At 43.0% G+C, this 24,732-nt stretch overlaps 1 protein-coding gene across 1 annotated transcript in view; it reads left to right on the top strand.

The window, feature by feature from the left end:
* The window catches only part of LOC146818002 (uncharacterized), a 138,113-nt gene extending 115,690 nt beyond the window's left edge, over positions 1 to 22,423 (top strand). Inside the window, exon 9 of the mRNA XM_085611477.1 lies at positions 20,543 to 22,423. Coding sequence (XP_085467603.1) covers positions 20,543 to 21,252 — 710 coding nt within the window. The 3' untranslated portion in view covers positions 21,253 to 22,423. The remainder of the gene's footprint in view (positions 1 to 20,542) is intronic.
* The last annotated feature ends 2,309 nt before the right edge of the window (positions 22,424 to 24,732 follow it).

The following is a 24,732-nucleotide window of genomic DNA, read 5'->3' as shown; positions in this document are numbered from 1 at the left end:
AACAGATTTAAGAAACCAAAGTCATAGGAATGGTCATTGTCAATACCTAAGATAAAGCACTTAAAAACGGGACATTAAATGTCGAAGAACAGGTTGTCTCCTCTTAGTCTACCTCAGCTTAAGTTACCAATCCAGGTGGAGGCTCTGGAATATGAGAAGGGCCACCACTTTGAGTCATTGTGGAGGTTATACTTAACTTTGCATGTGCAAGGTCTCTGCCCAGAACATTAAATGCGGATAGTGTAAACAACCATTCACAAGGTAGTGGCAAGAGAATCCATGATATTAAGTTTCCAATTCAACATCCCCCATCCCAGCGTGACAAGTGATATTTGAAGTGTTTCATGCAAGACCCCTGATGTTCCTCAAAGTTTTTGTAAGAGCTCTATCATGAAATGTTTTGAAAATTACTGAGGACTTGTTTGGGGATACTGATTGATCCAGAAGTTAAACTTTTTGTTGGGCTCTGCTATGATGATGTCATCCTTCTTCCCCTCACCTCTTTAAGAAACACAAAGCTGCAGAACAAACACTGTTTCCTTTAGGTCAAATCTGACACCTGATTTAGATATTGTCTCATTGGTGAGAAAATACCGTGTTGCTTCAATATTACCTTCTGGATCGCTGGTTAAGTAGAGCTAAAAAACAGATGCAGTTGGTAGGATGAAATGTGGCAAGTCTGCTCCTACCATGAATTCATCTCCCTTCTCTGCCTTCCTTAAAAACTGCGACTGTACCATTTGTGAAAGATTACAGAAGCCCTTGGAAGACCTCGCCATTGACGGTTGCCAAGACTTTGTGAAAGGTGTCAATGATGAACTACTGGTATTCATTCAGGTCACTAGTGACTCAGCATATGTAACTTACCATTCATTCTGTAGTTATTGCCACAATATCTGAGAGGGGTGAGCTTCATGGTCATTAGGTTTTATAACGGCAGCAAACAAATAATGCTCCTTCCTTGGCCGAGATGTACAGGCCAAGGTGGAAAAAGTGTACTTGAGGCCGCTTTATGTCAAGAATTCCTGTCATGCGAGGGAAGGAAAACGGTAACCAGCGAAAACGGACTACATCTCCCAGGATGCTTAGCGGTTGAGAGGTTATGTAAACAGGAGAGCTGTTACATAACTCAAGGAAAACACGCCCTTATGTAAACAGGAGAGCTGTTACATAACTCAAGGAAAACACGCCCTTATGTAAACAGGAGAGCTGTTACATAACTCAAGGAAAACACGCCCTTATGTAAACAGGAGAGCTGTTACATAACTCAAGGAAAACACGCCCTATAAAGGGAGGAACCGGGAGGTACAACGCTGTCGGATATTGTGTTTACACCGACGTACCTGCTTAGTGAAGAGCAGTGTTCCGGAGTGGTGCTCCAGTAAGGCAAGAACGGAGGTAGGTCGAGTCGTTACTCCCTGGGCCGTGTCTTGCCCCATCGTCACCTGTGAAGGACCCGGAAGCTCTACCGGATAACCATTGTGCTTCGCTTTTTGACTCGGCTGAGTCAAAGCGCTGTGGCGCTTTTGCTGGTTGGAGTCGTAACTCCCTGCCCGACCAGAGATACAGGGACTGCCAGCTGTAACGCACACCAGGAGGTGTTTGCCGCGTTACAGACTCGGAAGTCCACGGGATCGATCGAGCGGCTGCTCTCGGTTCAGTCTTCTTTGCTTGTGATTGGGGTATCGGTGACGCATCACCAGGAGGTGACTCCGCGTCCCGGTGCAGTCTGAGGAAGAGGTTGAGCGGCTGCTCCCTTCAGGTAGAGACCCCGGCTGGGTGTTTCCCTGACTCCTCGATTCTCCCCAACACTCTTCGTGCCCCTCACAGCCTACCGATTGGCATTGTCGGCCATTTCATTTCTGCCCTCTGTTGGCATACGCCGGGATCGGCATATATGCAGAGGACGGTTAGGACCATCCGTGCTGTGGGCTGGTAACGTACTTAGCCTGGAGGATTCCAGTGACTATAACCTTTGTTTATTCCTTGTATTATTTTTGCCTTCATTAAAATAACTAAACCTTCACAAGTGGTTGCGTTCTCATTATCGTGTCTGTTAAACGATCCTGAGACGTTCAGGGCGTTACACTTTACTGGCATCTTGAAAAGCACTTACATCACCAGTGCATTCAGGATTCTTAAAGGCTGCAATCTTCTCAGCTCTAACAACATGAGAAGCCTTGGTTCCACCAGAGGAGATCTTCAAGGGGACGAGGAAGCCAACAACCATTAACCTCAGCAGAAATCTCTCTTTTATGTCACATAAATGACTTTGCAACTCCCTCTTCATTATTACTAACTCTTGTAGGGTGGAAAGATACAAATTAATAGGACGAGTAGCAAAAAATAAATGACGAATGGGTATTATCTGCAGTAGGGAGCAACTAAGCTCTGGAGCTCAGAACAGACTACCCACAAGGTCCAATAAATTAAATGTATTACCACAGACGCAGGCAATCAAGTGAGTATGCAGGTCTCACAAGAACAAAGATTTTTAATTAAGTTACTTTAAGGCATCGAAAGACATGTCCAGATAAGAATGCAGGACTATCTTGAACCTTGACACAAGCTGATGGACAAAAATAAAACTTCTGGTCACTATAACTTCTCTACTTTTACCATCAGCTCCAACAGGTAGATTGGATGTGTGGCAAAGATTTGCAAGATTCATATTTCCAAGTATCTCTGTCATATTTGCAATTTAGGCAGAAGATAGAAAATGATGAAAGGGGAACAAAACAAAAGTGTTAAAAATTCAGTTTGTCTTTTCGACGGGTACTACCTCTATATTTTTCCTTATCCCAGTAGATGCATCACATGGGCAGATAATCCAATCCCTTAAAATATGTTCTCAGCAGGTCTGCCTTCCAGAATTTATCATCTATATGTCTGCATACTTCTTCTTTGTACGTGTCAGCCAAAGAGGTTGGAGCGCTTTTTTCCTGGCTGAGTCAGTATTGCTTCCTCTTGTGTTACATTCTTGAGTTCAGGGGAAGGCCTATTGTTGCCATAACCACCCCACTGGCAGACCCTCTTTCTTGAAAATATTCCCAGAGAACTTTATCAATGGTAGATAGTATTTCAGTCATTCAGGATATATATGTGTTTTTGTTACTGGGCTGGCCACAAGCAACCTTTGTTTTTTGCTCTCTTATAGAATTCTGTATGTGCAGTTGAATATCAGTAGTTCCTCCTCTCCATGTCCCCCCTCAAGTTTTCTGAGTATCAGTTGTATGGCCTTACTGGGACTTGTATGAGACACACCAGACTTAGTGTCTTTACTCCCCTTTTCTTACTGTGGAGTCTCTCCAACTTTGCATACATTTTGATTACACACATTTTCTTAAGCGCCTCCTCTTGGCCCCCCTTATGTTACTTTCACATTTCAGTGTATGCTGCTACAGCTCTTGCAGCTTGTTCTGTGTTTTTCACTCTTTTGGCAAGGGCCCCTAGTTTGGATCCCACAAGTCTAGCCCTTAGTTCGATACTCTTAAATCCAATTCAGATGAAGCGCTGCAACAGATTTGGTTAGGCTACCCTCTTGCCGATCAGTGTTGTCTCATCATTATTGTACTTTTGGTGCTCAGTTCTGTTATGCGCTTGTTATTGGAGCAAGAGATATGAAAATTAGAACTCTACAAACTTGTACCAGCGGTGATCATCACTGTTCTATGTGGTCGGGGTCCAATGTGTAGAACTGCATCTCTGTTAACCCATGAGATTAAGAAACCTCTATCAGGTGTAATTCTTTTCTCAAGTAATGTCAATCCCAGCCAGAGGTTGCCTAGGTGTTGTCAGGTGCTAGTCTACTCCTGACAGTGTTTATTTCCCCAACATCAGAGGAGCAACAGCTACCATCAGGTAAATGTTTAGTCTTCCCAGCATGTTGCACTCGCAGAAAGATAAAGATGTGTTCCCCGCAACTTCAGTTAAGCAGTGAACTTCCAATATTGCCCGTTGTTACTTCCTAGTATTACCCTTTTGACTAGGGCCTGGGCTACCTGCAGCACTCCACTTGCTATATCACAGTGGGGACCTAGCCAAACCCATGATTGAAAAACTCATTTGTGAACTGTCCAGAGGTTAGCTCTCAAATAGAAGCCAGTGCAAACACTGATGAGTCTCCAGGAGCAGTAATCTTCACTTCAATTAGGGTTGTGAGAGGCATTCTCTATTCTTGACACAGTAACAGCAATATTGAAGGAACTGACCAATGGAAAAAAATACAAGGGATATGGTTCCGGCCAAATGGCCTCGACGGAGGTGATCTCAGCGGCAATCATAAACAGTGACCATAAAGAGGCACGTACACAAATTGATTTTGGTTCCCAAGCAGGAAAACTGCAATGCACAGCCATCCCTAAAGAAGCTCTTATTGTTGAAAGTCCAACTCGTTCTATAAGATACATCTTTGATACTGATACGGCTATTCATGCAGTTAGGGGTTATGCTGAGAAAAGCTTGTATACGGAACAGGAAGTGTTCCCTATGTTTAAATCTCACCCCAAGCAGGATACAAATGTGGGTGAGCCATGCCCCCCAGTCAAAGTTTAAGGGTGAATTAAAAAACGAAGAGGGAAGAAAAGATCCAATTGTAGTATCACAAAGAGGGGACATAGAAAACTGTGATTCAGAGAGGAGGCAGACCTCTCATAAAGGTCAGAAAGGTTGACGCAAAATCTTCAATTAGACCCTCCAGTGGTGGGCCTTTTATGTGTAACATCAAGCTAATCAAATGGAGGAGTACATAGGGTACAATGGTAGCATCGTCAGCTGGTCAGTCATTTTCCATCTTGTCCGCACTGAATTCAATGGCTATCCCGTTTGTGAACTCAAACATGAAGAAGGGTCCCTTGGAATCGCCAAATCCAGAAGATAAAAGTCTCACGTGTAGCAATGTTGATGCCTATATACCACTCTTTGACTCTGATTTAATTTTGAATAGGTCAGCTTTACGTGCTTGTTTCACTGACATTAAGACTTTGAACTTAATCCAAAGCAGGGATATTAGCTTGGTTTCTTCATTACATAAAGCGCTAGGATCCAAATCAAGGGTGACTTTAAAAAAAAAAATCATTGTAAAAACAATATTATTAAATTCTAAAAGCTTGCAAATGCAGAGGTATGATGTTTTCCCAGTGCTGGGAGGGGTGGACAGGATTTAAGCATGGACCCAAGCCAGAATAGTGAGTGGGGTAGGGGGTTGTCCCCCTTCTTTGCTTTATAGTGGTGATCTGTTGGTCGATGCCCAAGGGCTGAAAGGCCACCTCGGAAAAAATGGTAGACGGGTGTCATTTAGGGAACCCATAAAAATCTCTGACCAATGTGCAAATGATGAAATACAAAGATGAAATTGGTTGCCTGGTGTTTTAAATAGCGCTTTTATGACCAGTCGTTCTCTGCTACCCCATAATTAGCAATGAACTAAAGGTTGTCTCTTGGAATGTAGCAGGAATAAAGAATAGCAGAGAGAAAATGCAGTTCTTAAGCTCTCTAAAGGCGGACGTAATTTGTCTCCAGGAGACGTGGTGTGCTGGGGAGTATCAGTGCAAAGCCTATTTCATTCTTGATTGCAAAGCTAGGTCCTCTAGGAGGGGACACGCAAAGTGGGGGTCAGTAACATTTCTCTTGTCCAATAGGTTCAAGTAGAAGTATGTTTGCCATTGAGATTCCACTAGTTTATTCATGGCAGTAATTCTGTTCTATCCTGGGGGGGATCTTGGTGTACCACCTCTCTTACCGGTAAATGCTTATATTCCGCCTGATGCATCGTATGATGCACTCTTGCATAATGTTTTTTTCTTTATCAAAAATACTTGGGTAAGGATCAGGTTCCTCATTTAATTATGGTAGTGGATCTAATTTGCAAAATAGCTAATTATGCCTTGCATCAACTATGTGATGCTGAAAAAACAGGAGACCTTGCGAATCCCCTCTATTGCTTTTCCACCAAAGATAAGAACTGGTAAGAGAGTGATGTTCCTTTATATGTATTATTGCAATTGGGAGATTACCCTCAGACTCTTCTGCACTATACATGCTTGAATCTCCAAGGGGTTGTGCAATTTTGGATTATGTGGTGGTCGGTTGTACTTCGTTTTATCTATTGGGTGACTTAAAGGCAGTGGTTACTCCCATCAGTGATCATTGTTGGTTGATTTTTTGCCTGGGCTGAATAATGTCTCCTGTTTGCTCATAGAGGTTTGATGGGTCCTCCTCTAAATTCGATTAAAAAAAACTGGGATAACACAGTGGGACCATAGGATGATTATTGAGCTAAAGAGTAAATTAGAAACTACACTCGAAAATGTAGATGTCTGGGTGGGAGATGAATTGAATAGTTTTAGTATGTTTATGAAGCAGCTAGTAGTAAGTGCTAATCGAAAATCAGCCAAGAGCAATTTTAAGCCTATCCCCCTCCAGATTCTCTTATTGAATAGAGAAATAAATGCCCTAGTCAGGAAACAATATGCGTTATACTCACCTGAGAGGGATTCTAGGGTGTCTCTATTTAAGATGCAAAGGAGCTGGCTAAAGGCCTGCCTGAAAAGAGAGGAATACGACCTGCTTTGAATGCGACTAACCCGTACAGTGCCGCCTCTAGAGCCTTGGCTTCATAGATTTTCCGAGCAGGAGCTATCGACCTAGTGAAGCTAGCATGCAGTTCTTTTAAAATGACTCCAGCTCTTTGTTTATGTTTTAGAGCAGCAACGTCAATCTGTTGGCCCCAAGATAAGTTGGGTGTAAATTTGATCTCCAGATATGTGAAAGAGTCTACTGGTTCCAAAAACTCACTACCTAGGGGCAACCTTCCCTTAAATTTGTTACGATGACTAAAAGTTATAAATTTTGTCTTGTCAACATTAATCTGCATCTCACGCTCCACACAAAAATCGCAAAAACTGGCCCGAAGTCTTTGAAGCCACTCTGTGTTTTTGAGATTAAAAGGGTGTAATCCGCAAACAACAGCAATGGAACTTTACCATTCAGCAAGCTTGGGTATATCAGCCCCGACATTTAAAAGATGATGTGCCTGCCTATTCACAATAAAGAAAACCCGGTAGGCACTAGTACACATCCCTGATGGAGACCCTTCAGTACTGGAATTTTATCAGTCAATTGTCCCTGAGAGCACATTGTACCCTGGCAAAATAATTTTCATGTAATCTGACTAACAGAGATAGTATATCAGAGGGCATACCCATTGCTCCTAATGTCGCCCAAAACTTTCCTCGTGGTACAAGATCAAAAGCAGATTTTAGATCGATAAAGACGACATTCCGGGCACCCTTGCCGATCAAGACAGTCTGCCAATAGATGATAGCAAAATGGAAGACCTGGTCAATCGTTGAAGACTTAGGTCTAAATCCTGCCTGCAGAAGGCTTATTATATCATTACTAACCATCCAATGAGAATCTTGGTCAGAACCATTCCGCAAAAAACCTTCTGTAGGTAGTCAATTAGACTAATTGCCTGTAATTAGCAGGCAAGCTCTTGTCCCATTTTTTATACACAGGGACCACCTCTGCACCCTGCCACAATGCCAGTATAGGGGCTCTCAATGCTATCTCATTCGCTATAACCAGTCTACATTGAGCCCACACATTTATATCGTGCAAAAACATCTACAGGCACCAGCCACTCTCCCAACAGACAGAGTTGCCAGCGAATTTAAAACATCCTGAATTCAGAAAGGTGGTGACATGAAACTAACTATGGGAGGTACCAATAGTGCCTTATCCAGAAGTGCCACCTCTACATGATATAAGGCTGAGAAATGGGTAAAACCATTCCCCTGATGGGACAAATTTCTGAGGCTCCATCCCAGAAGTGTGTTCACCTCTGGCCACTAGCCTCCAGAACAGAGAATCCTCTTTTGATGCAAAAGACTCCAATAAGTCCCGCCACCTTGCATCAACCCACTCTTTTTTGGCTTATTGATTTTATTGTGGTTATAGTGCTGTCGTTTTAATGCGGACTTGATATTCAGATTTGTCAAAAGTTATTGAAATCCAAGTGCATTTGAGCATTATTTGTAAGTGTTTTATGTGGATCTATCAGGGTTCCCCCAACTGACAGAACAACCTCTCAGCATATTTATGCAGTGTTACATCGATCCGACTCAAGACGCTCGCGTATGGGGAGGAGTTTTTAAAAGCCTGCCTGGTGCCTCAAGGTTCACGGAAGAACCCGGACGCAGTCAAGACGTGCAACAGTGGTAGCGGGTCTGGTTTCTCGCAGACACAAGAAACTGCGAGAACAGGCAAAACTATGAAGTACGCACATAGCGTTCTAAGCCGCATACTTCACCTCGGTTTCCTCAGTGGTAGTGTCGTTGGCATCATACTTGCGCTTTTTAGGTCTCGGCTAGCGAAGGCTGCGCTGGCGCAGTCTCGCTTGTTAGATTTAATGTTTTCTAGTAGTGGGGCTTGAACCCGCCCCTCTTCTCCATTGGCTGGCTTCCTAAACGGAGGCCAGCCATTGGAGGAGAGGGGCGTCTGTCCATTTAAGCCCCGTCTTTTTCGGATTCGGGGGCGTGTTTTTTAGTTTCTTTCTCTCCTCTGGAATGTAAACATTCCAGCCAATGGGAAGAGGAGAGAATGAAAAACACGCCCCCGAATCCGAAAATGACGCTGCGTTTCTCCGAGGCATTTCTGCTTGACCTCGGAGAAAGATGGTAGTGTTCATGGCGTCATCCCCGTCCACCATGCGCGCTGTGCTGAGTGCAGCAGAGATGGCGGCCTCCATGCTATGCTGCCGGGTCTCAGCATTGTAAATGCTTGTTTTTTACATGCTTTCGCATCTAGGTTTATTACTGTTTATGTAAGGGGCTCGTAGCACTATATGTTCATTCAAAATCATTCCACACATCACATCTCAACAGTACACAATCATCACATACTCCATTCTTTGTTTCATAGACGCATTGTGTACAGAAAACTTTTTTTTCTTCACTGCAGCATGCTTTTGAATATTTTAATCAGGACTCAAATGCAAGTCAAGACTACTAATTTTGGCAAATCTCCTAATTAGAGATGCTTGAGGAATTGACTGACATGGGAAAGGTGGGGCTGTGTGCCCGGTTATCTCTGTGACTGATCCCCAGTTTCCACCTTGATGGTTTGCCGCCATTACCTTCCGTTCTGCCTCACTGCACCTCTGTCAGCTGGGATTCAATGATGCTAATAATGATGGGAGGCGAGGCCTGGTCTGCCCACGCTGGCCACGGGACGGCGACGTGCCTCGTCACTCCAGGGAAGGGGCCGTTATTATCTCAGGGGGGCTGCGGCACCTGGACCCGAGTGCCCCCGCCTCCCGCCTCCCGCCTCCCTCCTCTGAGGCCCGCCGCCTAATTAACGCTGCAAACCAGGTTGGGGGGAACCGCTACCTCTCCCCCCGCCCGCCCCTTTCATGGAGCAGGTTAATTTTTCTGACAAGCCCATAATCCGGGCGCCTAATGACTGTTCAGGGGGGTGTCGTGGCTGCTCTCAGAGCGTCACGCTCTTCAGAGGCAGTCACCAGGAGAGAGGGACCTCACAGAGAGCAGCCGCCGACGCATTACCCCCTGAACTTGGTAAAGCCCGGGGATTCTAAGATCAGTCAGTGGGCTAATGCGCTGGCTGCAGGGTTAAATGAATGAATGAATGAGTCAATCGTTCTTCAAGCAAAAGGGTACTGGACAAGCTGCTGGTGCAAAAAGCCAGGATTAAACAGTCTATTGAAAAAAATCAGTGCTTAAGTATTGGCAATTATTCCAATATTTAGTTACTAAATACATTTCTGCCACTAGGCGAGCACAACAACACCTTTTAGGCGTGATCGATGGACTTAAGCGAACGAGATGGAACATACTTTTTATCAGGTCGAGCCTTAGCGCAGCGCGCATGCGTTGTTCTAAGGCAAGGGCCTCTTGGAGCTCACCAGCACTTCGCGCACGAGAGAGCAAGCTTGTGCTCGAAGTCCTGATATCCCATTGGCCTTTGCGTGCGTCTTTGTAAAAAGACAGCACGCAATTGGCCAAAGGCGTCTTTTTGTCCCACCTTTTTTCCCCAATATTGACGCCCACGGCCAAATGCTTGCGGTTACCTGCAAAGGCGGCATTTGTTTTAAATTATCGTGCCCAGACACGGGCGCGATAATTGAAAACAGATGGGCTGCTCGCGCTCAGACGCGGGCGCGATAATTGAAAACAGATGGACTGCTCGCTCTCCCAAGCGCGTGCTTGGCAGGGGCTTCTCGGGTCAGAAGCTGCACATTCTTTGAGGGTGTATGCTTTGATAAACGATGGTTACGAACTGCTTATCCCACAATGCGTTAAGACAAGAAGTGGACTACTCAGTGGGGAAGGTATACCGATGACATTGAATCATTTACTGAACCAGCCCTCTACAAGAACATGAAGGCTAGCGAGTTTCAGGCTTTACAGTCATTACAGTCTAATTCCAGCATTGTGATTAAATCAGCAGATAAAGGTGGGGGAGTTGTGATTCAAAACGCAGTTGCCTATGATACGGAATGCAGACGCCTTCTTAATGATCACACCAGCTACACCCGTTTAACTTTGGACCAAACGCCAGAACTCCGTACCACTATCCTAAACCTTGTCAGCGAGGCTGAAACTCAGGGCCATATCACCAAACATGAGGCAGCCTTCTTAACGACCAGTAAGGGCATTATCCCCTATTTCTACACTTTGCCGAAAACTCACAAGAACAGAACACCCCCGCCAGGCCGACCGATAGTGTCAGGCATCGGATCTTTGTTGGAACCATTATCACGTTACTGTGATTTCTTCCTTAAACCATTAATCCAGGCAACTAGTACTTACCTGAAGGACACCAAGAGCTTACTTGCACTACTACAAGAGATCGTTATCTCGGATGAACCATCCTTCCTGGTCACTTTGGATATAGAAAGCCTATATAACTGCATACCACAGGATGACACTATTCATGTCATCGAGAGTACTTTGGAAGCAAGTACTTGGGATTATGTGACACCACGGGAATTTGGGGTTACCTGTGCTGCTCTTGCACTCAAGCAGAACTATTTTGAATACCAGGGCGAACTATTTTTACAATCCACAGGTACTTCTATGGGTAGTACTTTTGCGCCTAGTGTGGCTCGGTTATATGTGTATGACTTTGAATGTAAGTACATCTTGTCATCACATAACCCCTTTTTGTCCTGTGTATCCTTTTGGAAAAGGTACATAGACGATGTGCTCATTATATGGAAAGGACCTGAAAATACTCTTCTAGTGTTCTTTGACTGGATCAACACGTGTGACCCTCACCTCAAGTTTACTCACTCATATGATGAAAATGAGGCGATTTTTCTGGATGTGGTTATCGCTAAAGCAGACAACAAGCTGCAGACCAAGACTTACCATAAACCGACAGCTAAGAACAATTTACTGCACTTTTCCAGCTATCATCCACGTCCACTAAGAGAAAATCTTCCATTCGGGCAATACCTGCGACTTCGACGTAATTGCAGCGAAGTTTCGGTTTTCAAAACGCAAGCACAGGAACTTACTTCGAAGCTGAAGGACCGAGGTTATCCTAATAAAATCTTAAAAAAGAGCTGCAAAAGGGCCCGCAACCAAAACAGGGATTCACTCCTCGAAGAGAGCGTGAAAAACAATAAAGATATGATACCTCTCACATGCGTGACCACCTATAACGCAGCTTCTAACGTGGTGAGCAAATCCATTAACAGACATTGGATCATTCTAAAGAGCAATAACCACGACTGGGAAAAACCCTTGTTCTCATACAAGAGAGCAAGGAGTATTAAGGACACCCTTGTACATACCCGTCCAAGAATACAGGACAAAGTAATGGACCAAACAGTTCTCAACACATGGGGTTTACCCCCAGTAGTTGGCCACCATCCATGTGGTTCATGTAGCGTTTGCCACCTTACCTCTACCACCAAATACCTAGCTTTTGAACCAGGCAAGCAGTGGCTACAAAAAACCCACACAAATTGTAATTTCACAGACGTGGTTTACTTAATAACCTGCCCATGTGGGCTTAGATACGTGGGTATGAAGGGGCGCAAAATTAAACAACGCATCTGCGAACACCGCAGCACTATCCGGTGCCGTAAGAATAGTACAAAGCTCATAGATCATTTCCTACTTATGAATCACACCACTAACGATTTGAGGTGGACAGTAATTGAAAAACTCAGTCCAGGTTCAAACACACACCAGTCCCTCTTCGAGAAGGAACAGCGTTGGATTTATCGCCTGTCCACACATCGATCAGGACTGAATGACAATATTCCTTGGAGTACTGTACTCAAACGTTGAAGTGCTAGCCTTTTTGTTACACTGAGCACTGCCAATCTAGCCTCTGAAAATGTCTCATTTAAATAAGTATTGCCCACCAATTTTTTTGGTACCTCCAGATCGGGTTTTTTTCCCCCCTTTCTTGATACATACCGCAATAGGCTCTTTGCCCTTTCTATTCAGTTTAACCTTGAACCCAGTCGTAATTGGCGAAGTCGGCATCAGAATTTTTTTCGAGCCCTTTTGATCTAGTACAAAAATTCAAATATTTTTTTAGATTTTGACTTGATTATGACAACCAATTGCGCATGGACGCTAGTTGGTCCATCTACTAGACAAATCTAAGCGCTTTATCAAAATATTTATAGGGGCCTTTTCTGTGTGTTTTCTTCCTTTTTAATAAACACCAATTCAGAAAGATCGCAGGAAATCCCTACTAATACCCAATAAACTATACATCAACATGAACATGTGTTTTGCCTCGACATACTCATGTGTCTCCGGTATGGTTTATTAAAGTTCTTTTGTAATATTTTAACTCACCCAGCAGCGTTCTAGTTGTTTACGCACGGTTGAAATAGACAATAGACGTTGTGCGCACCCATTCGATGTCACGTGACCTAGAAACCGGCTACTTACTTCCGGCTCTAGCCGTCACCCAGTAACATCCGGGCCGAGTAGGACAATGGCAGGTCCACCGCGGGAGTGTGCGAGCATGGAAGTAAGTTTGGTTTCTTTTGGGGCACTTTGTTTTTGTGTCCAACGGACACGAAATTCGAGTTTCAAGCTCTTGACGCATCCATTTGCTTGTTATCCCCCCTTTTTTTAGATACTATAGCTCACTACCCCCCTTTTGGACCCATGACGTATAACGCACACTGGTTACGAGTAAGCGGACCATTATTTCTATGCTACTGTTTTATTTTATTCTTATATTTTATCATTGTTACTCATGCACCCATGCCTTAGCGCTTGATAGATAGCGCTGGCTCTTCGGTTGTATGCTCAACACCTTCACGAGTCTGCTATCAAGAGCATTATATCGGCCAACAGCCACTACTTAAGCACATTATTGCTTGTCATTTTCAATTATAAAATGTCGTAACTCCATACAGGCAGTGACCTGCAATCAGTTCCCTCGACCATAGATCGAGAGTGGATGTTAAACTCAATACGCGAATGCCCGTTCCAGGGGCATCAGTGGCTCAATTGTTAATATACCCACTCCCTCTCCACAGCACGGGATTACCAAATTTATTATGCACCTAATCATTGCGAATACAGCAAGCAATAAATGGCACACATGTATATGTTTTTATGTGTGTTTTGTCTGTTTTTTCTGCAGAATTTAGTGGCCCAGGAAAATACCAGGAGGCCAATCGGTAGAACCGTAAGTTTTACCACAAGCACGATTCCACAGGTTAGGGTGCGCCTTAGCGTGCGCATACCGCTGTGGAATTTCAACTGGTCCTGAAGAATGCTTAGCTAACTTGCAATACAAGCAGAAACATGTTGACCATACCCTTTCACTTATTTTAAAACCGGACCACTCTGGTTACCCTTACAAGCCAGTTTTTGTCCGTCCCATTTGGCTTTTAATGGTCGTTGGTCTACCTAGAATAAATCATTATTGGTTAAAACCAGCCACCTTTTAATATTTCTTTCACACTTTCCACTACCACTCCCTCAAGAAACCTGCTCCGCTGTAACTCAGGCGTCGTAGCACACCAGGGAGGCACTCTGCCTCTTTGGTGGGAACCCGACGATGAAGCACGTCACCAACCAGGTTGGTGAGTGAGGGTTCTTTTATAAAATATTTTTGTTTTCCCACGTGTTTTATTCAACTAGCTCCTCTAGTTTATTGTTAATCACTCTTTCGTTGTTTATAGAAGTTCTTCAGGTCCCTTGAATGCTTTGTTCACAAGTAGTGTTCGTTTCTCTTTTCCACCCGACCCAATACGTTACCTTTGCCCCTCAGCACACTTACAATATGCTGTCTACTGCGCCTCAAGCTCCCCCATTCTTCGTAGCTCAGTGGATTCTCCCGCCGCTGTTCCCGCGGCACAGTCTGATGCGGTCGCCATAGTGACGGATTCTGGACAAACCTAACTGACCGTTACTAGTGGGGAGTTTGCTTAAAAACATATGCAGTTTCTCTTGCAAGCATGATAAATCCATTTCATATTCTCGGTGGACAGGGTTGTGAGGGCTCTAGAAGTTCTCCGATCGGCCTCCCGAGATACCGATGATCCCTCTTAAATCTGCCATTTGGTGTCTCCCAAGGTTGAGCCCTGTGTGGCTTAAAAACATGTAAGCTAAAAATCTGTGCTTAGCATTGTTTGCCGCCTGACTTGTATTTTGCTGTTTCTGTCTTTGCATCCAGATATAGGATACAACAAGTAATATCATACCTACAACAAGTCAGGACTATTGGCTTTGTCAATGGTTGTTAGTTGCATAAGATAATCAGCAACTATGGCTTGTATATAATATTGAACAAGCATTGGCATAGCCAATAGGTCTCGCCTTTGGGACCTTATAAGTGTTTAGTTATCCAGCACAATATCCTTGGTGCAACAACATCAACTGTTGCATGGCTAAACACTTATAAGGTCCCAAAGGCGAGACTTATTGGCTATGCCAATGCTTGTTTAGTCAGATAGTTGGTAGTGTAGTCCTTTCTGAGTTCTCGCATAGAAAATTAGAGTAGGGTAGTGGATGTGGTCCGTCGGCTGCGCTGCCGCCTCTGGTGCAGGAAACCAAGGTTCGAGCCTTGAGGTCGCGTCCACATCCTGTGATTCTGGGCAAATCACTTAATCTCCCCGTGCCTGAATGTGTACTGTAAATACGGTGGTATGTAAAGCGCTCCAATACCTTCGGGTCGAGTTCGCTCTATATAAATATGCACACAAAAAAATGTGCACGGGTTCAGTCAGTGAGGGAACTTTCCGGTCAATCGTCTTCAAAAGGGTAGCGACTTCTGGAAGAATTAGTTTGTGAGAAGAAAAGTATTACCTGAGTCCCCGAATTTCAGTAGCAGTGAAGACAATCCGGGTCTGGTGGCTTAGTGGACTAATGCGTCCACTGTAGAGGTCTGTGTTTGGTCTCAGGTTCAAATCCCGGCAAGTCCACTCAGCCTTTCATCCATCTGAGGTCGATAAAATGAGTACAATACACGTTATGTTATAATCCAAACCAAGCACACGCAAGTACCCGACCTGAAAAGAAAGTGTAATTGATGACAAAAGAAACTGTATTGATATCAGTATATCTAGTCTCAAAAGAAAAGGTAGACATGAATAGTGAAGTGTGAAATTAATAGTTAAAAGAAAGACAGTTAAAGAAATATGACTAAAAACTGTGTGTTAAGAAAAGTAACAACTAAAACTTCGATTTTTCATTTTGCTAAAAGCAAAAGAAGAGTTGCTAAAACCTTAGTCTAGAGGGTAAGAACATAAATGTTATGAAAATATAGAGCACACATTAAATAGGAAGTGTGAAGTGAATTTTAACATCTTGCTATTGTGTTGCAGTTCAGCTTGCGATTCCCCTGAAAAGACACTAATCAGACAAGAAAGATAGCTGTAAAAGGGAATTGCAGTGAATCCAAGAAGATCTAGACAAGGCAGTCTCTAGCCCCATCCCCTTACCCCCCTGAGAGTTCACTTAGACCGTCTCCACTCTGGAGGGACTGAGCTGAATTCTGAGTTGGGATATTTGGATCGTTCTGCTCCTGTGAAGTTTTGAGGTTAACTGTGAGTACTTAAGTTCTTGACAGGATCTCTTTGGAGTTCCATAACATAAATAAAATAAAAAAAGCTTGTGAGAGGCATCCCTTCTTTCTTTTTAGCTTTCAGCCTCTGTGGCCTCTCTGTTTTCCAAAGATGTAAAGACAGTGAGAAGAGGGGAAAGGTCGGAGAGAACCCAAAGCTAAAGCTTACTCCCTTGCTCAGTGGCTCCAACCTTTTCTCTAATGAGAGCTACTTCTGAAAAATGAAAATTGTTCCGAGCTATTAATGACTTTGATCATTCTTGTTACATTGACATCAGAAATGACCACAATAGTTACCACACATTGCAGTATTATAGTAGTGACCACCCAGACTTATGTCATGATATTGAGTGACAAAATACAGACAGACAAATTCTTATAACCAGAATACTGGTTACAAAATCTTGTGAAGGTACTTAGGCAAGTATAGATTAATATTCTTAGTTCCATTATATATACACCTTGAAGAGATATAGAAGTGATAGAAAATAATATTTCTTCAGGATAAACAGATGTGGAGTTAAGAATGTAAATACAATCTCACTTACATATACATTCTTACCTTCATGATTTTATGATTGTTGATATTTTGGATACAATATTTTGGCAGGATGATATTTAAAACTCTATATTGTGTAGAATAGAAATGTAGGGAAAGGTTTATAAAAAATAAAATGCCTCAACACGACTAATGAAATAGGCACTGCAGCAAGTGTCCAATGGCACAAAGGAAATACTAATCTGTATAAATTTCCCAAACACTCCATAAATTATCATTCAAAGAGCAGATTTAAATATGTTTTGGATTTTCAATCATTTTGTTATCAACCGTCAGCATATCACTTTTTCAAAATACACTTTTTTTTAATTTTTTTATTTTAATCAATTAATCTTCGGTTGCAGGAGAAGCCATAAAAGTGCAGGAGCCCAATAAAAAAAACAAGCGTACAGATCCAGCTTCTCAGTAACATTTTCCAAGGTTAAACGGTTATATCATAAAATTTCATGAAATACAATAAAAACAACCATGCGTGTCCAGCTTCTCCTTATGTATCAAATGAAGTGCAGAGTGCCAAAGAAACAGGTATGAAAAAAATCCAGAGACTCCTGTGCTTTTTGAATGAACTATTAGGATACATGTCAGGTAACTCGTGCCTCGGAGATATAAAAGCATATAAAAGATTTAAGCAAGAGGAGGCATACTAATCAAAGTCCTGAGAGCACACTGCAGCACGCATGAAGGAATTTACACGACAACAAGCCTCACCATCAGATAACAATTGAAGGTGGGGATACACTTGAATACATTGTCTAAAGTTTCTATATTTCATAAAAGGAACTAAAAACATGCTAGTAACTTTTTTTTATAAAAACCACAAAAGAAAAGAAAATGTAACATGGATTGACCCAAGGTATTAATTACAAAGTTACGTCCTCGACTCAAGATTGTCCTGATATCCTAGCAGGAAACAGAGCAAATATTTAATTGAAACAGAACAATAGTGAGCGTTCCCATCTCCCACCAACATTCAACAAATAACAAGTAGAGGGGTCCTCAGGGCATAGATGTTAGTAAGCTGCACCAGTTGGTTTGGATGTTTCACTGTTTAACCTTTGCGCTTGTGCCTGTGCTAGCAGGAAACCCTGTACTTGCTTTTTTCCAGGAGAGATGTATGATGCAGCATTGGACAAAGCATGACTTGGGCCGATATCTTCAAATGACTTCTTTACATAAGCCAGCCAGGGGATGGTGAGGCCCCTATCACAAGCTAAACAGTCATTAATTATATCTCTTGTGAGAGAGGCCTCCTCTGTTTTCTAAATGAACAACCATAACAATGGGGGTCAGGTACACATTTGGTCACTCAAATAGCCTAAACCCGACTCCTTGTGGCAAATAAAATGGGGGTCGGGGGAGAGACAGAATCTTCCTGCAGGAATGATTTTTCTCTGTCTGGAAGGCCTTGGGATCTGCAATACCTCAAATTTCCGCCCCATAAGACGCCCTCGGAGCACATTGAGAAGTGCACATCTGGAGGAGTGGGGCAAGTGCCCTACCACCCGGTGGGGCCGGGAGGCCAAGAAGTGAGCCGACTGCCCTGGATAACTTCATCCTGCACTGCAGTATGCTTGGGACCCTTGAGCCGGCTGGGCTAAAGGTGACCCCCAAATAGGGCAAAGTGCTGGTACTTAGCAGGCTCCAACTAAAATACTAGGGCTTCGAATGCACTTTGGGCCACACGTCATTATAAGTATTTTGTAAAATATGTTAATAAGTTGAGGGTGGCACTAAAGAGTGGACTAACAGGCGCAGGGCTTTAGGTGTACGGGCAATTAACACTGCATCGTCTGCGTTTAACAATGCAGAGAGGGGGTATCATTTATAAACGGAACATCTGGGGTGCAGGAGATCAGTTCAGGGATGAGATTATTTATGTATCGCATGAACAGCAAGGGGGCGAGCATGCACCTTTGCTGGACCCCTTGTTCTATATTAATTTCATTTAACACATCACCATTTTGTCCGAATCATATTACTTTTTCAAAATATATATATTTTTTAATCAAATATACACTTTACATTTTGGTTAAAAACACTCTAAGAACATCTTATCTTTTTCACACACTCTGTATGACTGATAGAATTCTTCTTTTCTTTCAAAGTGGCAAATCTCTATGTGACTTTGCAAACTAGAGTAGTGACAGGTGGTAATGTTTCAAGTCCCGTAGGCTGTCATAGTGTTTGTTTCTGCATAAGCCCTGTCCTTGGTTAGGCTGACTGCCTCTATTCGGTCCAGAGATGTGAAGTGCCGCTTTATTCAACGTGGCTAGGCCTGCACTTCTGCAAACTACTTCCAGGGTACTGGTGAGCTATCAATAACACCAGAGCTGCCTGTTGGAGACCAGTTCCCTACTTTACATTATTATCACTTGAGCAACCTTCATATGGCTGATTTTAGTTAAGGCCCTTTCTAAGAAAAAGCTGGTCAGGTTTTAAAGGGTCTGTTGCCATATCACTGAACACAAGAGTTTAAAATAATTAAATGTAAGCCATGAGATGTGAGTGAATTTAAAGGGCAGCACTTTACCTTAGACTATTTGCTTGAAAAATTAATGCAACAAATATTTACGTTCCTTTCTGAGCTCTGTGGCTGTTTGGTACATTTCCATGCAAAGTCTTCAGGGTAATTCTCCGAGAATCGTCTCATACTTTTATCTGTCTGTTTATTGCCTTTGCTAACAAGTGCCTTTGCTCGAAAGTACAACAAACCTGGTAGGACATCCGTGTCACACCATAGTATGGGAAGAAGTGGGAACAATATGTTTCATGATTTCCATATGAGTATGACATCATTTATAAACATATCACAATATAAGTTTACATATAGAGTATATTGATAATGGCAGAGAACATGCTCCTCTCATCTTGACCATGAGTTAGTATAGGTAACTAATACAAAATCATCAAAAGTTGCACTTTTACAAGCAAAAGAGAAAAAGACACAAAAATGACCAATCATCTTTGACTCTTTGATGCAGGCAGCATTTTCTAGTCCGGTCACGGTCTGCAGGCAAGTTACCGAAATCGGGAGGATCGGGAGAGCAGTGCCAGAATTGGGAGTTAGTGAAACAAGCATTGGCAAAGCCAATAGGTCTCGCCTTTGGGACCTTAGAAGTGTTTAGCCATGCAACAGTTGCATAACTAAATACTTATAAGGTCCCAAAAGCGAGACCTATTGGCTATGCCAAGCAGCCGTGCGGTCGCGAAAGTGATCGCGATCAAACATCAAAGCGTGAAAGTAACCTCGGTCAAGCACTGCGCGCGTGCCCGTGCACATGCACTGTAGTTCTAGGCTGGCCTGGTAGCACTTTTTGGAGCCCTCACAAAATGTCTCGCCAGACCAGCGCATGCGCTGGGTCAGGCGAGACCTAAAAAACATAATAAATAGGGAATTAATGACGACAGATGCAGTGGCGTAGCTAGCCCTATGGGCGCCCATGGTGGTCTCTGAGTCTGCCGCCCCGCGGTGGCCGCAGTGAAGAGCGGGATGCTGGCAAACATTTCAAACGCATTGAAGATTGGGGGGAGGGGGACTTGCTGTTGCCGCCCCGAGAAGGCACGTGATAGCGTGGGGAGGCCGTTGCCCCAAAAACTTGTGCCGCCCGGGCCGGACCTACAACGCCCCCCCCTCACCTCCCCCCTCCCCCAGCTATGCCACTGAACAGTTCTGCAGGCTGGCTGGAATGGGCAGTCTCAAAAAGGTTTAGGAGGGAACGGAGACTTGCCACAAATGAATAGGATGCACACAACCTCAGTTATATCAAAAGGGTAGAAACAGCTTTTATTTATTGTTTGTTTATGATCATGTGATGCAAAATATCAAGTATGTTATTGCACTATTGATCTAATGAAATTATATGTTTATTGACATGCTCTGCAAATGATAATCTGAAACATGTTTTATTGCAGTGGGCAGTGGCATCGTGATCAAAAGTGCTGAAAGAACATCGGGACAATTTTTATTGGGAGCTACGAAGAGCCCGCTGATCGACGGTCAAGAAATAACCTCTAAAAGTTCCACTTGGTCACAATACAATGAGGACCTGGAAGGAGAGAGCACGACTCCGTGTGAAAGTGTTTTTGGTTATCAGTCACATTCCAATTCAAATCCTACAGCAACCAACATACAGACAGCAAATAAATATAAGATGAGCAATAGTAATCTTGCCAATCCAAACCTCCCTGTGCATCAGTCAAGCACACAGTCGAACTGTGGCACAGACATAACTGCTCGATTTGACATAAACTTTAGTCAATGCATAGGTCGTTTTAGTGACCAAACAAAACATAATGATTTTAGACCATACAAGTGCACAAAATGTGAGAAGAGCTTCAGTCAGAAGGGAACTCTCAGTAGACACCAGAAAACACATTCTGGAGACAAACCTTATAAATGTGCTGAATGTCCAAAAAGGTTCAGTCGGAATGGAGACCTTATTATACACCGGAGAAAACATACGGGGGAGAGACCTTTTCAGTGTACCATCTGCAAAAAAGGCTTTAATCAAAAAAGAAGTCTCACGAGTCACCAGAGAACACATTTGACAACATTGCCCCCTAAAGGTATGTCCTACAGAGCATATGAAAGTAGCTACAATCAAAGTGTAGAAATTATTTGACACTGGGAAACATAGTAGCTAGAAATCTTAGAATTCAACAACTGAAAATAATTCAAGCATGTGATTCTGTGGAAGATGCAAGGCTACTGAAGCTCCAGAAACGATAATAATATCTAGTTTTTTATAAAGCGCAAATTACTACCCTTCTGCTGTGCCTTAGTGCTGTAATTAACAGGTTTATTATCACAATATAAGGTACAATTCAACTAGCTTGAAAGGATTGAAGGGTGGCATTCAGTTCACTAAATAATGCTGCCTACTTCGAAGAGCTTTAAATTGCATTTCCTGTGTAATACATACCTAAATGTAACCTAGTACAAAAATTAACACCACTTTGAATCCCAAGCCATGGGAGAATACTCTTGTACTTTTGGCAGCACATGAATTTCAACCTCTATACAGTTACCATAATGCAATGCCGGAATGGATAAGACTGTACAGGTATTGTTGTCTCTTAAATTTAAGTGGCTTCATCAGGTTGTTTCTTAAGACATTCAAATTCTCAATGATGGCTTAACAGCAAATTAAGAAATGCAGTTGTTGTTAAATATGTTTTGTTATTTAATGTCATTAATTGAACTTTTCAAAAAGGATTGAAATGTATCTGTCTCGATTCAGTAGTAAAAGTAATGTTGAACAATCTGAATCACCATGGGGAACCCATCCTTAAGGGAATTTGAGGGTTTGTGGGCAATTCATAACTTGTTTTCCCAGGTTTTTTTTCTAAATTTCTGCTTTAAGAAAGCCCACATCACATATCTCTTTATGCTACAAAAATGCAAAAAAGATAATGCATACAGCATATTTACAATTTTATTGTACTGTGGTGAATGTAGTGGACTTGGAAGATGGGTTGACTGCTAACTCTATAAGATAGTGAGCTATTAATTCACAGTCACTAAATTGCATCAGTGAGATTCCCATTAATATCATTCTGTATCAGTTTTAACCTGAGCCGAAAGAAGGTTAATGCTTGTGGTGGGTACATGAAAAATCATATGCTTCCAACGATTGAGGAATCCAGCATCTACTTACCACATCAGTGGTCCCTTTCACAATAGCCCTTCACAGTACAGATACCAAGAGGCAATGAGTTATCAACCAAATAATCAGTAACTCTGCATTTTGTAACCAATAAAAATAAAATAGTCTGTTAACAGGACACATCAATTCCTATCTGACCCTTTTTGTCCCTAGTCAGATTCCCAAACATTGTACGGTTTAGAGCATTATGGTGAGATCACAAAATAGAGATGTGTCTGCCACTTGCGGTTCACATTTTTGAATTCCAATAGATAGATTGGAAACGTTCATCCTTCCAAGACCAATAACACAAGTAACATTGATTTGGGAAATTATAACACTTATTATTGAGTGCCAAGAAACAACTGACATAGTAGTATGCATGGCACACTGCATTATAGCCTTCAGTAGTGAAATGTATACCTTGGCACCAGCCTGTCTCAGGCAGGAGTATCATATGGCAACAAAGGAAACAAGCATTTGCAAAGCCAATAGCTTTCGCTTTTTTAAAGCAAGTGCTTAGCTTTTAGTTTTGACAATGTTTGTGGAATATTGTTTAAAAAAATTGCCACTTTTTTCTCAAATATGGTTCACTCAGGAAACTGAACAGAATTTAAAAAGGGTACGGAAGTGTCAAAATGTAAAGGCAAAATTACTTTCCGTAGGTTTCAGCTATTTGGTCCTCTGTAATAGCTCAGGGACCCAATTTACGGGCGTCTGGGAAAAGTGTCATGCTAAGTACACCTTCTGCCTCAAACAGCAGCCAGTTGAGTGTAACAGATGGCCTTTCTCCAGCACCATAAAAGCCTTTGTGAACCAACCCAAACCAGTTCTGAAAGTGCAGACAAAGAATCAACATCCCCTGTCTTCTTAAGTGTGAGCCACTGACCTGCTTGTTTTTCCAGTTCTCTCGACCAAGGAAGGGGTGCTCCACAGTCTACTTAGAGAACTGCTGTGCATCTAGAGGCCGGTGTCTGTCTGACAGCCATCTTCCTTGCAGTGAGGGGACACTACCTGGAGTCTGACTTGGCAGGGAGAAGCTGAATCTCAGACCTGATTTGATGAGCCAACCTTCTGGGTGTGACTGACCTGAATCACCAGAACATTTGATCCTGGGTGATGTGTGGATCCCCCAGCTGAAGGAAGACTGATGAGAGTGAGGCATTTTGATGGTTCCAAGAGAAATCGAGGACCACGGTCTTCGCTGTCGCCCATAAGAAACTTGTGCCCAAGACGCAGCATGCCACTGTTAAGTAGTCTGTGTCCAGGTGAAGCATGCCTCCACAACACATTTTGTGCCCAATTGTAGTCCATTCAGAAGGTTGTGCCAAGGTGAAGTGTGCTGCTGCTGTTCAACGTCTGCACCTGAGTAGTACAGTGCTCATCCAGCTGTTCTCAAAGGATATTGCTTCAGTTATTCTCAACTACATGTTCCAACTGCTGAATGTTCTTGATAAGCTTTGTTTAATGTGTGTCCATGGTCGATGAGTAAAAGGCGAAACTGTAACTGCCCCGGTGAAGCTGCATCCTTTCAAGGATGTTTGTGATTGTTGATGATTTTTTTTCTGCTTTAATCATCATTTTCCGTTGCTTTCTATGTGTTTGCAAAGGTATAAAAGTTGAGTTGTCTCTAAGCTAAAGCACGTTCAGAGATCCCCCGCTGCAGCAGAAGTTAAATGAGATGCTGAAGACTCCTCAAGACTGACTTCGTCTTTCTCCTGGTGGTGTCCAAATTATTCCAGCTATGACACCAGAAGCGGTGGTGAAACAAGATATGTGCTGCAGGCCCCTGTCACTACCATTGGAATCAAACTCTGAGGCCTGTGGAGAGACCTAAAACCTGAGACTTGCTAAAAGTGGTGAATGCTGAGAACTTAACTCAATGGGTAATCTGCACCTAAGCTTTTATACTTGCCTGAGAGACACTCAACCCGGGTGGGGAAATGGGGAGTTGGGACACCTACCTAGACTTGCTACCGAGGGAAACCCAAGAGACGGCGGAGGGGGTCATAATTCAAGTTGCAGTAGTCAAAGCAGCCGGACAAGAATGGTACCTGTTTTATCTGCTGTGAAGTATTACATTTTTTAAATGTGTAGATTAAAGTACTTTTCTTTGACAAGGGTAAATCACCAGGTGAGGCATTCAGTTATTGCTCTGTTCAGTGATTTTTGAGGGCAGAGATTTGAGCACCCCCACACTACCTCCCTGAGAAGTCTGTGACTGCTCTTCTTCACTACCACTGAAAGTCAAGTGCTGAAGGAGTTGTGCCTGGCATTGTTTGCATAATCATAGTAGGCTGAACCCTGGTACATCAGAGGCAAACAGCTGCAGAACCCGTAGCTCAGGCCCAATAGCTCCTGCTTGTCGTATGGCCTCCCAAATGGGGCAGCAATACACAAATCTGTTTTTTTCCCCATTAACTACAAATCTTTTTCTTTTTTCCCATGAACTATGCC

Source organism: Triturus cristatus, chromosome 6, assembly GCF_964204655.1.
Source record: "Triturus cristatus chromosome 6, aTriCri1.1, whole genome shotgun sequence".
Classification (NCBI taxonomy): Eukaryota; Metazoa; Chordata; class Amphibia; order Caudata; family Salamandridae; genus Triturus; species Triturus cristatus.
Note: the sequence above shows the minus strand (reverse complement) of the source record. Positions and strands in the feature narration are given on the sequence as shown.